Source organism: Blennius ocellaris (assembly GCF_963422515.1).
Source record: "Blennius ocellaris genome assembly, chromosome: 12".
In the NCBI taxonomy this organism is placed as follows: Eukaryota; Metazoa; Chordata; class Actinopteri; order Blenniiformes; family Blenniidae; genus Blennius; species Blennius ocellaris.
In genome coordinates, this window is record NC_137661.1 from 8,296,016 (window position 1) to 8,312,786 (window position 16,771).

At 40.9% G+C, this 16,771-nt stretch overlaps 1 protein-coding gene across 1 annotated transcript; it reads right to left on the reverse strand.

The window, feature by feature from the left end:
* Nucleotides 1-1,689: 1,689 nt before the first annotated feature.
* Nucleotides 1,690-5,505, reverse strand: gamt (guanidinoacetate N-methyltransferase). The gene is made up of 6 exons (XM_080506620.1): nt 5,208-5,505; nt 3,407-3,552; nt 3,208-3,271; nt 2,986-3,053; nt 2,686-2,796; nt 1,690-1,949 (listed from the first exon to the last, which is right to left on the reverse strand). Exons 1-6 carry the CDS (start codon nt 5,380-5,382, stop codon nt 1,809-1,811), a joined length of 705 nt encoding a protein of 234 aa, XP_080362746.1. The 5' UTR covers nt 5,383-5,505; the 3' UTR covers nt 1,690-1,808.
* Nucleotides 5,506-16,771: the final 11,266 nt, after the last annotated feature.

Genomic DNA, 16,771 nt, shown 5'->3' on the forward strand with positions numbered 1-16,771 from the left:
GTTCCTTTGTGTGTGTGTGTGTGTGTGTGTGTGTGTGGGGGGGGGTTACCTGTTTGGTCCTTCACAGTGGAGTTTGAGCCACCAGGTGGCTCCTGTGATCACACTTCTGACCTTCACTTCTCTCTGGACACTTCGCAGTACTTGGAGGCAAAACCAGTTTTACTGTGAGCTGTTCAAGTCAAGATGACAGTTTGAGCTACAGACACAACAGACCCAGAGACTTAAGTTTGGTTTGTGCACAATCGCGTGTACAGAATCAGAATCTCTGCATGCTTGATGCAAACAGGCACTCTGATGATGGGAGGGTGTTTTTCAAACCAGAAATGTTCTCTTATTTTTTTTTTTTACCAGTTGTGGGGCACTTTTAAGAAGTGTCTATGATCAAGCTTTGTACAAGAGGTTGGGGTTTTGTTTTTTTAATAATAAATGCTCTTTTTTTTTGCCTCTCTGTTAAAAAAAATGTTGACAACCTTCCTAAAATATGGCTCCTGAGTCAGATGTGCCAGCTGCTGCAGTTCCCCACCTGACTAAGGTGTGCTGTTGCATCATCCATCCACCTAATGATTAATGTGCGTTCGCCAGGTGCTATCTTATTCCCACGTGCTCAGATAACATACGGCGTTATCTACAACCATAACTTAAAACATGCATACGGTGCTCTGTCTGTTTCAGCAAGCTGTTTAAATCACACGTCCTTCACTATTAGTGGTTGAGGTGGTTCAGCGTGCAACAAAAACACGATTTTGTCTACATTGTGGCCTTTTGCAAGTGTTTATTAGGCAGTTTTAAACGGTGGGCAAATTAATCTATAGAAAAAGTATAAATGGTATGTGTTAAAAAAAATGGGTTAAAAAAATTACATTTACTTTTTCATTTTATTCAGGAGCTGTGTACCAGTATTTTACCTTGAAGCTAATAGAATGATTAATTATGACCATTTTTCAGCTGCTCCTTTAGAAGGAGATCCCAGATCAGGATCCACGTCTTTGACCGAGTACAAAGTTTATAACTGATGTCCTTTCTGGCAAAACCCTCAGAGATTGTGGGGCAAATGGAACCTCAGTCTTCCAAGTCTAAAGCTGCCATGATTTATAAAATGTTAATAAAGTTCAAATCAATGCTGTTATCTTAATTTCAGCTCTATAAATGGTATAATTCTGCTTCCCTGTGGAATATCAATCACACGGCCTTTAATAGCTGTATATCACTTGGACCATGTTCATTAAGAAGCACTTTATTCACATTATTTGCTCAAAACTTTTAATGTAAGAGATTCATTATTCTTGCTTTTACTTAATTAACTTATATGATGTCTTCTTCATACAGGATCTTTCTATTCATGGTTTTTTTTTAATCGTCCGATTTACACAGAAATTTCAGCGTTAAATGTGACGCTGTATTTTCTGTAGTTCATGAGAAACAATGTTTCACAGGTTGACTTTGTTTTAGAACGATGAAACTGGTGGGACCAGTTGAGTCTCAGCAAAGAGTGTGAGCAATCTGACCACTGAGGCCAAAATCGTGTTGATCTTATGTTGTGTTAAAACACATCAGATCATACATTTAGCTCAGTCTAATGACAGCAGCTCCGTGTCTGTACTCGTGACTTGAATCACCCTCAAAGAAATCTTTGAATTAAAACCAGACAAGAAAAAAACCCAATATAAAGGCACAAACATATGAACGGAGTTGGGCTGGACTTCGTTTATTGGAATATGACAATGTATATTAACATACTGAGAGAGGAGGGAAGGCACGTCAGTGTAAAAAGAAAAGGAAAAAAAAGGCTGCAGTGGTGTTTATGGACTTTACTGTTTAACAATAGTGGGAGTGATCATTTTCTTGAAGGAATAGTATTTGCATTCACTGGGTGGTGCAATGTCCATGGTGGTGGTGGAGATCTTCTCCTTCTTGAAGCCAGCCTGGAGCAGGTGAGGCACCTGGGTCTCCTGTTAATCATTAAAACAGAGGTGGTCAACCTGAGGGAGGTCACGGTTTTTATCAGTCGCTACGCTGCCGTTAATCATTGATCTCAAAGGGACTGAGCTCGCCGACGGATATCAATCCAGCATTACAGTCAACCGGTTCAAACAATATCAGTTTGAATGATTAGCTTGACGCTCAATACGATTCAGAGGTCAGCAGCTCTGTTATTTCACTGTTTTATGTCCATAAATTGGCAGATCTGTAATTCAGCTGAAAACACTTTGTCGGGTTAGTTTATCTTGGAGGGTTTCGACACGCAGCTCACAGATTTCCCAAATTAAATCATTTTACTCCAACTACTCGTAACACTGTCGTGTCTGTTTATTGAGTTGTTTATTACTTCTACTATTAAACTGGGACAACAGTAGTAATTACAAGAGCTGTTTCCTACTTTCACATTTGCAAAACAAACTTAACAGAATTGACTCAACGGCATTAAATGAAAATAGGATTTCTCTGCAAACTCTGTGACGGTACAGTTAATATAAAAGTTCCGTCTTGAATAACTTCTGGCATTTCCCCTTTTCTCTGAGCTGAATAACATTTTAATCAGCACACAGAAATAAATTTTTTCCTCGTGTCAGCACAATGCAAAGGGGTAACAGACGACAGTGCAGCATAGTAGCGTTTTTCTTTTTTTTGTCCCCTCAGAGCACTCTTGAGACTTTTGTCCTTGACTGGATCACAAAAGCAACAAACCTCAAACATTTTCTCGATGTTGTCATATTTGTCCTTGAGCAGGTCGCCCCATGAGGTCAGGTTGCAGTAGGTGAGGATGCCGCCGGGTTTCAGCAGCCTGTGAGCGTGACCCTGCAGAGAGAAAGACACGAGGCCTTTCTAACTCGCATCGGAGTTTCTAACTCGCAGCGGATTGGGAGATCTGCTGTCTTTGACTGATTCCGCACAACAACTCTCCCCCTTTTTCTTTGATTTATTAAGAATTTCTCTCTTCGATTTCAGTCTTTTCGAGCTTGTGTGTGAGAGTGTGACTTTACTTACCTTGATGAAGTCAAACTGGTGAGTGTGCCATGTCTCCTCGGAGAGAGGATATGTGTCATACAGGATGCCTGAAAGAATACGGAGAAAATCATTTAATTTTCAGTTAAATGATTAGACAACTCATTTTTTTACTCCGACCATTGACAGCTGTGGATCAAAACAAACGATTTGTTGAATATTATTTTGTGTGACGAAAATTTTCCTCACGTCTGGTTTTCTTACCATCAAAGTGGTTGTCTGGCAGGGTGGGAACCACCTCCTCCCACAGGCCCTTCAAAGGGACGACCTGCAACGACATTGACGCTCATCAGTCCGTCATGTTCAGGACGGGATGACTTAACTTCCTTTTACGGTGGGGTTTTTTTTTCCCCGTGCAGATAAACAGATTTCCAGATCTGATCCATCGGTTGTGTTGACTCGCCTTATGAGGCTGAGACTTCGCCCAGTTCTCCAGCCGTGCAAAGACGCCGTCGTTGCACTCGACGATCCAGTGCTCCTCGATGGGGAAAGACTCCAGCTTGGTGGCGGCGATGGCCATGCCGAAACCGATCTCCAGAACCCGGCCGCCTGCCAGACGAGGCGCGAGGAAATGAGAAAGTGTTTGCTGAAGCTTTCCAAAGATTAATCCCTCAACGTACATGACTGTTGGTTCAGTTGGCCTGAGTTTGAGTTTTGGGTATTTCCTAAGTTTGGGTTAAGTGAAAAAAAACCAACTTAAAGCTAAACTAAAAACATGTTTTTTTTTAGTCCTCCCTCCACTTCAACAGATTGTTGAATGGAAGCTGATACATTATCATGAGATCAGTCACCCGAAGCTTGTTACATGTTTGTCTTGAAAGAACAACAGCTTGGTATGGATGGATCGGGAGAGAGATTGTCAGAGCTGGACTTAAGATTTCTCCCTCTGCTTGCTGTGGGAGGAGAGAGACTGAGTTGTGACATGGCGCTGGTCAGAAAGGCCAAAGGCTTCGTTTCATTTCAAAGTAGCATATAAATAGAAGAGCCCTGCAGGCTATTACTTATTGCTTGACCCTCGACACTGGCTGGTTGGCTCTTTAAACGACAGCTGTTGGAGGGGGCTCAGCCAGGCCTACACATTTTTCTATTTGCTTGTTTTTTGGTGTCCTTTCAGGAAAATGTGTACAGATACAATAAGATCTAACGTGTGTTAAATATCATAACTCCTCAAGGTATTAAGCCTGCCTTTAAATAATCAAGAAGGAAATGTCATTTAAAAGAAACGTAATGAGAGTCCTCACATGTATCTGGTATGATCTGAAACGCCGCAGTGTTGTGAATAAGCCGGGAATCTGTGCAGTTCTTTGCAGAAGCGTGCAGACTGAGTGTAGGACAGGGACTGTGTGGATCAGTGTGGGTTCACGAAGGACCGAAAGCTGATGAGCTGCAGATTTCTTGGCAGGTTCCCAGGAGCGAAGTAACAGCTGCTTTGGAACTCATCAAGTAGTGTGTGCGCCATGCTGCTCGCACCCTGCACATGGCTGCACAGCAGGGAAGGAGGGAAGTCACGTTCGGAAAGCATTGGACATACGAAACGAATACAGCCCTTTTTTTTAAATTTCTTCTCCGCCAATTTAAGCGATGCTTGAATATGATTTAATAATGTGACTATCTGAGGATAATATTCGAGCCACACTTCTGTGGTGTATTGTATTCAATGAGCACTACGTCTTCTATTGGAAAACTACAATTCAACATAAAATGTATTGCAATAGTAGCATTTGCACGAAGCGTATCCTCAATGATGCCAACATTTAGCAGTAAAATATCCCTGTGCTCTTCCACCACATCGCAGAACCGTGCAGCTGTCTCTACTAGTGTGACATGACCCCGTAAAGGCCCCTTCATGCTGCCAGTGTCCGCGAGTGTCCGCTAGTGTCCGCTCCGACCCCTCTGCGGCTTGGCGGACCGCGCGCAAACCCAGAATATTAGTGATTGTTGCGCGCCGACTGCGCAACCGCCAGAGCCTCCTGGTCGCGTGCGCCGAGGAGATCCTCCGTCACAAATCACAAATTACAAGCAAATAAAGATCCAGACGGCTCAGAACTTTAGGAAAGGTGGAGAACGCCGCGCAGCGGGAGTGGAGCTCGCTCTCCGCACCGTGACGTGACGTGATGGAACGCCCACGGAAGTGAGCCCGGAGTGGCGTGTGGCCACAATCGCGCGCGCCCCGCTGGACACTCTCGCGGACACGGGTAGCGTACCTTTGGAGGCAGCGACGGTGGCCAGGGAGTGCATGTAGGGGGTCTCCCAGCGCTCCATCACCGGCTTGCCCATGATCTCGAGGTGGGTGTCGGTCTCGTTGTACCCGGCGCTCGCGTCGTGCCAGGAGGCCTTGCAGTCCTCCCCCTTGGAGAAAATGGGCTGTGCGGTGGTCATGTTGATGTTGATGTTGACGTTGTTGTGGTTGCACGCTGGACTCGGCTCTGCAGACTGCGTCCTCACACAGAAGAGGGTGAAAGGCTGGAGGAGGAGGGTTATATCGGGCTCCGGAGGCGCTGACGCAGCAGGAGTCGTGCAGTGCAGGTCAAAAGGCGCACACACGCATTCCCAGGATCCAGGACCTCAGAGATCCTGTGAGGACACGAAGGCTCACTCAGTGGGAATTACACTGCTTCAAGGCACAACGATCCCCTCGTGCATTTAGAAAACAAGGTTTCAACATTAATGGATTATGTTTTCCTTTCTGTACAATGACGCATTTCTCCTGGTTCTCTGGTTCGTGATGCGAAGACAATTGTAGAAATGTCCTGGTGTCCAAAACAAACAAGAATCAGGCGGAAATGTGTTCAGATCAAGAATGACTTCAAACACAGAACTGAGATCAATGATAAGAAAGAATACTGCGTGCTTGTGTCCCTTTAATAGCTATAAATTGAAGATAAGGCTGTAACAAGCCTGGAGTTATCAACTGTAGGCTTTTGGTACAAAGTGTATTTTATCAGTGTTGAAAGGTCTCAACTGAGGTTTTACTTCATGGTGAAATGGAACGTGGATCAGAGGTGCAGTGTGCTCATCACTACGCGCATCATGTCCAAGATGCCTTGGCTCATGGGCTCGGCTGCAGCTCTCCTTTGGTTGGATGAATCACTGTAGAGGTTTAGCATTTATCACATCAAATTTGACTGTAATAAACTGAGACAGTATCCAGGGCTTGATACTCGGAAGCATGCAACCTTCCTCTGGTCACTATATTTAGTAACTCTGTCTCTCAAATACAACCCTTCTCTTTGGGGATGAAACCGCTTCATTAGCAGACAATATAACACATCCAGTAAATGCATTTATCAATGGAACTTTTTACAAATGTTGCTGGAACACATGTGCAACCCTCTATGTCCAATATCTTAGACTTGTGACCATTGTGCCAAAATGGCTCATTTGATCATAAAAATGACTGGTGATGTTTTCATAAACACGGCCTCACTCAGCCATAACTGTAACATCACGGTTCTTTGCAGAAATTGTACTACAAAGCACTTTTCTTTTCCATTTTTCACACACTGTCAATATTTCAAAGCGCTAATTTTTAACCTGTGAAAAAGTTTCATAATCCCAGTGTGGTGCTCTTGCACCAGCACAGTCATGGTTGGATTAACCTGGTGAGGAACTCCCCACCCGGGGCAAATCTTTGATATGGGCTCCGTTATTCTCAAACCGAAGTCTGTTTTTCAAAGATGGAGATGCCATGTAATATTTTAATGCAGAAACTCACTGACTGAACTTGTCCAGTGTTCACCTGTAAAACTGTCCTGTTGTTAAAGTCAGAATATTTTGTCATTTATTTTGGCAGTGATGAACGCAAATCTTCAATTCACCTTATGAGGGGGAAAAAAGATAGATAGATAGATAGATAGATAGATAGATAGATAGATAAATAGATAGATAGATAGATAGACCAACATAATACATTAGAATGGTTGATGTATGTTTGCCATTTAAGTTGATGAGCCAAAAGCTGAATACACATCACCCCGTTTTATGCCCTTTCTTTCTTTCTATTAGCACATTCTAAAATATGCAAAGAAACAGTCATTTTAGTCATTTACAACCAATGCAATTAGAACATTAAAAAAATCTAAAGTTTAGTTATTTATCCAGGCCTCAGGAGCATTCAGCCTCACTGTGTTGTTTGAGAGGTATCCAGAAGTAGCAGCAGAGTGAGAGGTCTGTATTTTCTCTGCTCCCTAAAAGCTGGACATGGACAGCTGTCATCAACCATTTCAATGGCTCTGATTCTCACATGTGAACATTAACTCTTATTGTATAACACCATTGTAGCTGAGTGATAGACTGAAAACTCCACTACATCCACTAGATTAGTTTAAAAAAAAACCATAATAATAATTTTTAAAATCCTATATTCCAGTGTATTGCTTGGGGACTATCTAGGAAATATAAGTTTTATTGTAGTTCACATGGTTTCGAAGCACTGCAGCCTGTGTGGTGTCCGTCCCTGTGCAGCTGGCAGCCCAGACAGGTTGTCGTATGGCCTGCAGACATAGCCCGTCATATTGCTCGGGACTGAAGAAGCTCTGAATTTCAAAAAATGTTCATGACTCCGGTTGTGATGCATTGAGAAATGAAGTCAGCTTTGATACTGTTTTCTGCTCCATATGGAATAAAAATGCCTTTGTGGCATTTCCAAATACAAAGGCTCCACAACAGCTGATTAGCAGCAAAAGAAAAGCATAAAAAAAGCTCATCCCGTAGCTGTAATGGGATCTCTTCACCTAAATTTGCCATATTTTGGTCAGATCAACAGGGGTGGAAGTGACAAATGCACTTATTACTTTACAGGGAATAAATATGGAAAAAATTCCTCAGATGATAAAAGTATCTATACTGTCATTCACTTGTTCTTTTCAGAAAGTATAATTTAGCAGTGTAACAACAGAGCACATGTTTTCTGGACTCTTTCCACCGATGACCTCAGTCACTGAACAGTTTCGAATGACACAGGGATGTAATATAATGCTGACACAGCTGCATTTTTGTTTTGTAATAAAAAATGACGCGCCTACATAAAATTGTCACAGAAATATGAAAATCATAGTATTTAGATGTAAAACGATTAAACGAGTGGAAATTACCCTGCCTTTGCTGATATTTTGAAATAAAATGGTAAAAGTGTACAGATGTTCTTTTCGATATTTCGATATTTACATCAATCAATAGATGGGATCTCTTTGATTCTTCCACCTCTCACTGGGGTCAAATATATTTTCCAAGCCAATGCAAGTACTTCATGTGTCACTCCCCCTCTCTCATTGGACGGATGACTGTATTGATAAGGTTTATGGGCTTACTTATTATTCAAGGCCTCTATGGTAGTATGAGCTGAGAAACACAGTTCAGTATTGTGTAGGAATGGTTTGCTTGCACTGTCTTTCACTTACAAATTTAGGAAACTAAATAGAGCGACCACAGAAAACGAAGCGCACTTTCCTCCTCTGCTGCTCACTGGCAGTTAGTCCAAACAGACTTAGAGCCAGCCTGTCAAATATAGATAGTCTGGATCTTCTTCAGAGCCCCTGTGTCCTGATTACCCATCATCCTCTTCATTCCCATTAGCGAAAGCCGAGTGGGGCCCGCTCCTCGGCGAGGGTCCTCGTCATATCACAGGTTTTCATCCACCTACCGCTCCGACACGAAGCACTTGATTAACACTGCGATCGACAGGCCGTCGGTCAGGCAGCGTGAGACATCGAGAGATCGCCTCGATCCTGGAGCCCTCAAACCTCACCGTGTCATGACGAGTCGGTGAAGACAACCTGGGGATGCTTTATGACTTTCAGCGAAAGAACACCTTCTCCTTTCTCTCAACATCATTGACACTGAAAATTAATTATAGTAAAGTGTCTGACGCACATAAAATATGGGCTTGGTAAATATTACACAGGAGTCAGTCCTTCAAACCCTCATAGTGGTCCATTAACTGTGTGAAACCTGCCTTCATGCTGTTTCTTTTTCTACTGTGGATGAGCTTGTCTTGTACTCATATGATGACTAAATCGTGGTAAAAAAAAATAATAATAATAATTTAAAGAGGCAAATCTTTATTCTTGCATATGGCATATGCTTTAAAACTATTGTTTTGCCTTTCAGCTGATGGGATTATTTCATTTCACCACAGATTACTCACATTCCATGACTAAGAACAGACACAGAGCACTAAGAGACCGTACAACATGACAAATACAAACAAATGCACCTTATTCAAAACTAAATTCAGAAATAACATAATAAAATGCATAATAAATTGGAAACAAATAGTTTTACAAATGATTTGGAAAATCTTTTAAGGCATACTGACCAGACTTCTTTCTGAAGCTGCAATGTAAATCTATGAAAAACAATTGTATTTAGTCCATTAACAACTTTTCTTCTTTTTTTTTTTTATTAAGGCACGTTCATCCAATCACAATATTTCACAGATCTGCAGTTTCTCTCCCAGCTTGACAGCACCCTGCCTCCATTTCACTCACATTTCTGTCAACACAGGTCCCGAGTGTTTTGATAAGGACTTGTTTTGTCACACATCCCTCCCTGTTGTGCACATGATTTGTGACAAGCTGCTTCCCTCTGCATTTGTTTACGTCGGCATTTCTGCGGAGGCTGAAGGTGACGTCCAGTGTTCAGAGTCAAAGGGCAGCAGAGGAACCGACCTCCGCTTGGACCGCCAGATAATCCCTCATTTCATTATCTGTCAGTACAGAGGTCCTTTTCTGATGTGCAATTCTCCTTTGGACAGATTTCATCTGTGGGAGTTAGGACAGAAAAAAAACATTGAAGGAATGTGAGTTCAATCTTTCCGACCAAGAAACAAAAATGAATTATCTATAATTTTGAAAATGATGTCCATGGTAGTCATGTACCAAGGTTACAGAATCAGTTGGATAAAGGATAAGGTATGTGAGACACTCGTGAACAAAAAAGTAAGTTGGCATTTTAAATAATAATTTGCCACTTCGTGATAGTTTTATGTATTAACATTTTCTGACAGAGGTGTGTATTTTTGAGATTTCTGTTGAACTGTGTCCACCCATCCTGACTTCTATAAACAGTTGGAGACGCTGACTCACATCAGATTTTATGAAAATATGTTTGTCCAGCTGGTATAAACAGTGGACATCTGCCCTCTAGCGGCATTTTGATGTCAACACACGCAACAATTCCAGCAATTGCGCTGAAATCAAGGACCAAATAGGATATTTCTGGAGTGTTATGTTTCACTGCACAGCTAATAATTTTATTGTGTTAGTATTTACTAGACAATACATTAATGGTGTACATCAAAGGAACAGACTGGTCAGTCTAGGTGGGTTTTTTCCACAAAAGACCATATATACATATACATATACATATACATATACATATACATATACATATACATATACATATACATATACATATACATATACATATACTATCCACATTTTTGAGTTGTATTGCATATTTTTGAAGCTTTTTGGCTGGTTATTTGAGTCTACACCGGTAGACATGGCCGTAATAAGTTGCTGTTCCATCCAGATACATGAGAGAAAATATGTTTCCAGGAGGTTGATCATCAGCTCTGAGAGACAAACCCTGACAGGTTGTAGTCCAGCACCCTTCAGGGAGAGAGGGCTGCTTGGGCAAAGTGAGTGAAGCTTTAGCTTGGGGGGGGGGGGGGGGTTGCCAGCAGATGTCTCTGGATTTATGGTATTATGATAGCTGTCTCACAAGAATAAATCAAGACTGACTCTCCCTGACAATCTTCCCCTGCTGGATGTAATGTCTGTCAGTGAGCTAAAGACCACAAAATATAAAAAAAAAAACCATGACATGTATTGTCTTCAGATGTTAATACAAATCAATTCATCACATTAGTAGATACATTACCTGAATGCTGCTTATCATGGTGTGGCAGGTCATTATAAACACAGAAAAGAAAGAGAAGACGAGTTGTTTCTCCCGTCTCTCTTCTTCAGTTTTAATTCTTAACAAAACAAGGCCAATTGCAGGTGAGGACTGTACCTCTGACAGACATCATCAAGCTGCTCTACCATGTCAATAAAGAAAAAAATGTTTTACTTAAGTCCCAGTGGTGAATCTGTCATCAATCTTAACACACTGACATGCAACCTCATTTTGTCCTCTAAAAAAAAATGATATCAAAGGGAGAAAGAACATCTTTCAGGGACAAACATTACGCTCAGTGAGAAGTTGGATCTCAAAATGACTTTCATAGTTCCCACAGGGGAGTTTATGAAAGCTGGGGGAATACAACCAGAGAGGATATTTATATACTTCTATTTCCATTGTCAATTAGTTCTACCGGTATTGCATAACGTAAGCTAAATATTTGACATTGTGAATGCATTAAATGACGCAACAATGGGAAGAGAAATAAGTGGACATTTCTGTGGTCTAGTTTACACACTCGGGTAATGATATTGTTGTGATCTTGATCTTGATACTGTGTTACTTTCTCAGATGGAAGAAGATTTTTAGTCAATCTAATATTAAGCCACAAAATCCTGGATTTCTTCCAGAATAAATTTACAATAAAAGAGGTGAAGATGAGATAAAAGAGGACTTGTAGCCAAAACAAGTTTGCTCTGCTTCCTTTACTCCTCATGCTCGAGGGGCCTTGACAATAATACATCATTTGATCCCTTTTGAATTGAAAAAAACAAATATTTTGATCCATCAAGGAGATACATCATACTTAATGGGAACAAAATATCGATTCAAGTAAACCTAATTGGTATATAATCCTTGTTTTCTTTGCTTTTGTTTTGGATTTTTTTCAAAATCTTATTCTCTCGTTGTCATCTTTCCCTGGCCAATACATAATTGGAGGGGATTTCAACTGTGTACTCAACCCATCACTGGATCGATACTCTGGCAATGACACCTCCCACCAACAAACCAGAAAGTCTCTTAAAACAGATATTTGACGTTATCTTAATGGTCGGTCCTATATTATGCAGTTTTTCAACCATTTCACATAGCTGTCAGACGTCCAACAACATTTGTATTCAAAGTGTATTTTACGCCTAACCCAGCCCTGGTATTGGAATTTCAGTCAGTTTAAAAGTCCTTCAAGTGAGCTCCTCTGAGAACAGGCTGTTTCTCTGTCTGTACCTTCAAAGGCCTAGGGACTGTGTCTGTTTCCACTAACATTTGCGAGGAGAAAAAAATGGTTCCTGCTCATTATTTTTGAAGGAAGAATTCCTCTACCTGTTGGAGGGTCAAAGTGAGTATCCACTTCCAGACAGTTGAAGCCATAACGGTGTTTGATTCGCCTGTATGAGCAGACGTTCACTAAAAGGTGGAGCAAAGATAGTGAGCGAGATGACAGACTTCCTTCTCTACTGCGACACAGGCTATGGGGAAACACAGTACTCTTAGAGAACCATTAAAAAGTGAATTCTGCATAATATGGGACCTTTAACTTAACTGATATTTGGAAATATCTTAACCCAGATAAAAAAAAGATGATGCGTGTTCCTTAAAAACATTGAAAACATACTCAGGAATAGGTTACTTCTTAATCTCTAATAGTTTACGATTAAAGTTTGACAGATACTGGTATGATAGAATACTGTGGTCCAATCACACACCAGTCTTCCTAATGATCTAAATGTCTATCATCTCTTCACCACTTAGATTTTGCTTTCAGTCTAACTGACTTCAATACAAAGACTTTGTGAAACTTCTATGAATAAAATAGAGGAATATTTCTCTCTAAACAAACTCAAACGAGTGCCTCAATAAAATGGGAGGCAGTCAAAACCTATTTGAGGGGAGAAATAATGGGCATTACTAAATATAAATCAATGTTTTTCAATACAGAATTAGACATTCTTGAAGAAAAGGTAAAGAAACTAGAACAGGACTTGTATCACAATGATATTCCAGAAAAGTATCAGGAACTTCTCCTACTGAAATGTCATCACAATTAATCAAATACAAATAAAACGGCTCCCAACCGGTTGTGGTTGAAAGAATCATACCATGACCAGGGAGAAAACGTGGGAAAGCTGTTAGCATGGACAATTAAGAAGACGCAAACAAATAGAGCTATCAATGCTATCACAACAGAGGATGTCAGGACCCTCCTAAATCCTGCTGTTATAAATACTGCATTTAAAGAGTATTGTGAACATTTGTATATAAGTATGAATACCAAAACTCTTCAAGTAAGCAAAATGTTTGTTTTAGATCAGTTTCTACTTCCAACCTTGAGTGTGGTCTTGCAGTCTGACATTAGAAAAATCACCAAGGATTTCAATGGGATGTGAAGGTCCTTCCTTCATTTGATGAAAAAACATGAATGTCTAAATGCCTGGAATGAGAATTGGACGGGGACCAGATGAGGAGAAAGTGGGATAATGACCAAATTGTAGTTTAATGTGATGGACTGGACCTGCTTTGTATTGTGTGTTGGGTATGTTTAGAGAACCACATCAGTTTGTACAGGCTCGTTTGCAACCTGATGTATTTTATAATGTTATATCTCCATTACAATATATTTTTATTTACTTACTTTTGATTGAATGTTTACTGAGGGTGATTATATTTTAAATTAAAGTGTTTATCTACTTTCTATTGAAATGATTGAAAAAATTTGTGAAGTATTGAAAAATGTTTTAATCCCACCACAATAAACATTTTTAACTAGAAACCATCAGCAGAACTGACCTCTGCCGAGACTGGCCGAATAAAAGGGCAAATAATGAAAGCCCTGGAAAAATAGTAACAATCAACAAACTAGTGAACAGAGTGGTGGATATTTGGAGCAGGAACCAGAGTTTAGGGGCTTTTAGCTTCACAGGGTGACCTACCTACTGGGAAGTACAGTACGAGAGACAGAGAGAGCACAGACAGTAGGGGCACACAAGATTAATGATGTGTAATGTATGGAGAGAGAAAAGAAGGCTCAGTGCATTGAGTCCAGTGTTCCAGCAGCCCTGAGGAAGGTCTAACAATAACACACTGGGGAACAAGACACCAGGGACAGATTGTCAGTACATCACCAGTCTTAGAGAGACAGACAATGAGCGACCACAGACATATGATTTAATATCGCCAATTAGCCTCATGTGTACTTCTCTGGATTGTGGAGGGAGGCCAGAGTATCTCATTCTAACAGGTACAGGGAGAATGTAAAAATCAACACACACACACACACACACACACACCTGATCCTTAAATCAAACCAGGTCTTCTTGTTGTGAGGCAACACAGTGCAAACCACAGTAACGCCTCATCAGCTTAATAGTTCAAGACTTAAAAAGGCTGCAGAAAAATGCTCTCTAATATATGATTCTTTCCCGAAGAGAATATAAATAATACTCTGTCACAAATATAGTTTTGATTGAAAGTATACATCTTGTGCAGAAAACACACCATACATAGCATATTCAGAACATTGGGTGGAAAGTATTTTGACTCTGCACTTGTGAAGAAGTAAAACTATGTTGCTGCACAGTTCATGCAGGGCAGAATACCCCGACTTCAGCCTCCCCTGTGGTCACGTGCCATTTCTAAATAAAAATCAAAGCCCACGGTGCTTAAAAGCTGTTATTTAACCACAGTATCATTTTGTGTAACCTCTGTCACTTGGATTGGCATTTCTTATTTTAAATGTCACTGTTCGCTGCTTGCCCCTGTTTGTCAGCGGCAGATTTGGAAAAGTAATGACCAAATTTGCATAGAATTCATTCTGTACAAGGTACTGATTTTCTCTTATGTATGAACCTGTGCTGGAGCCACACAATCAGCAAGCACCCAGTTTAAAAAGTGATACCAGGGGTATCTCAACAAGTAAATTCAACATGTTTTAAATACAACATTTCTTAGATGGAACAAGTTGCACATAAATGATAAAGAATTAAGACGTTTCCTCCATGGAGGATTTTATAATACAGGTACTTTGAAAGCTATGTGTCACTGTTTCCTTTTTCTTGATTTTATATTTAATATCCACTGGGTTGAAATAAAATATGCCAGTTTTAACAGAAATTTGTTTGACATTGTCACTTTCATTAATTAGTAGTGTGAACAACACATCAAAGTTGACAAACTGGAAAAATGGACGGGACAGCTGGACAACTGGGTCAGAGCATGTCCAAAGTCGTAGTTCTTTGGGGAATTTGTCGGTCTGAAGTGTTCACTATCAATCAAAAGCAGTCCATGGATGGAAAGGCTCTGAACTGGTGGGCGATGGGGCGGCACTGGACCCTCTTAAATCACTGATTTAAGAGGGTCCATGAAAACTCCACCTCACAACTCACAGGACTTAAAGGGTGTGCTACAAATATCTTGGTGCAGATACACCACAGCACGGCAGGTCAGGAGAATCTGGGCTTTGTTGGGTCAGGGATGTTTTGGCTGGGAAAAGTGTCGACTATGGAATAATGGCAGGTGGTCATAGTGCTATGGCAAACTGGTGAATGTTAAAATGAGGGTGGATAATGCCACATAACATTGAACATCTGTTGCTGATATCAACATAACAGGAAAACGACACTTCAATACTCAAATGGCATTTTGGTCGCAGCACTTGAGCACAAACAAATGGCCAAAACAAACAAAAATAAACAAAACAAAAAAAACCAGTAGAGCAAAAACAAATCGATACATAACATAACATAAAATAACATTTAATATACCATGGCATACCATAACTTAAAACATTGATACTCATCAGATTTCCGGGGCACTTACATGGTGAACCACAGTTCAACACAGTGGTTCTCAAACCTTTCACAGGCTGTGCCACATAAGAAAATACTGAGTTCCGCAAGTAGCACCATTAGAAAACTGTCACACATTTAAAACAGTTATTATATGGTCATTCTGGCTGACATGAACAGTCAGTAACAGAGGCTTACTGAATCAGCTATGGACTTATTACTTATATACTTATTTTAAATATAGATTCAATATGTTTTCTATCTTTTTAACATAAGTTTTGCACTTCTTTGCTACTTTTATATATTTATAACTTGTCCCCAGGTATCACTAGAGGAAGCACAGTTTGACAATCACAGTACTAAAACGTTTTAAAACTCCTGTCACACTCCGGCTGCGTGATATGACTGGTCATCTGCCAGTGTTTGCTTTGTGATGGACCGGTAGTCTGTTCATGTGGGACCTGCAGCACCCTGTGACCCTGAGTTGGCTCCATCCATCCATCCATCCATCCATCCAATCATCCATCCATCCATCCATCATCCATCCATCCATCCAAGGCAAACAGAAAGACAGACAAATTGACATTCATGGTTAGAGGTTACTTTGGGTCACCAATCAACCTCAAATGCAGATATTTGGACTGTGGGAAGAAAGCCAGAGTACCTGGAAAAAACCCATGGGCAGAACATGGAAACTCCACACAGAAAGGCCTGGCTGGTAGTTGAACCCCCGACCTTCTCGCTGTGAGGCAAGAGCACAAACCCCGGCTTCATGTGGCCCTGGAGTTGGATACGACTGTCAATGGAGTTAACTGAGCTTCAGTATACACTGTCCCTAATGAGCACCATCCAGGTCCCACGCAGTTTGTAACTCTGGTGTTTTATTGTTATTGTTTATTTTCTGATAATAATTCGTACTGATGGAACTCGTCGTGTGGCTCCTGGCAGCGCGTGACCAAGGTGGGAGCAGCGGATGGGTGTAATGTTCCTTTAATGGCCGCTGCCCCCCCACACACACTCCTCCCTCCCCCTCCCGCAGCGTCGTCATTGCGCAGAAACAGTTTGAACCAAAAAGCGGA

Coding starts and splice junctions, on each gene's coding strand:
- gamt (XM_080506620.1), bottom strand. CDS start 5,382: ATGACCACCGCACAGCCCATTTTCTCCAAGGGGGAGGACTGCAAGGCC. Junction 3,553..5,207: donor CACCGTCGCTGCCTCCAAAG/GTACGCTACCCG, acceptor CTCGTCTGGCAG/GCGGCCGGGTTCTGGAGATC. Junction 2,797..2,985: donor ACCAGTTTGACTTCATCAAG/GTAAGTAAAGTC, acceptor TTCTCTCTGCAG/GGTCACGCTCACAGGCTGCT.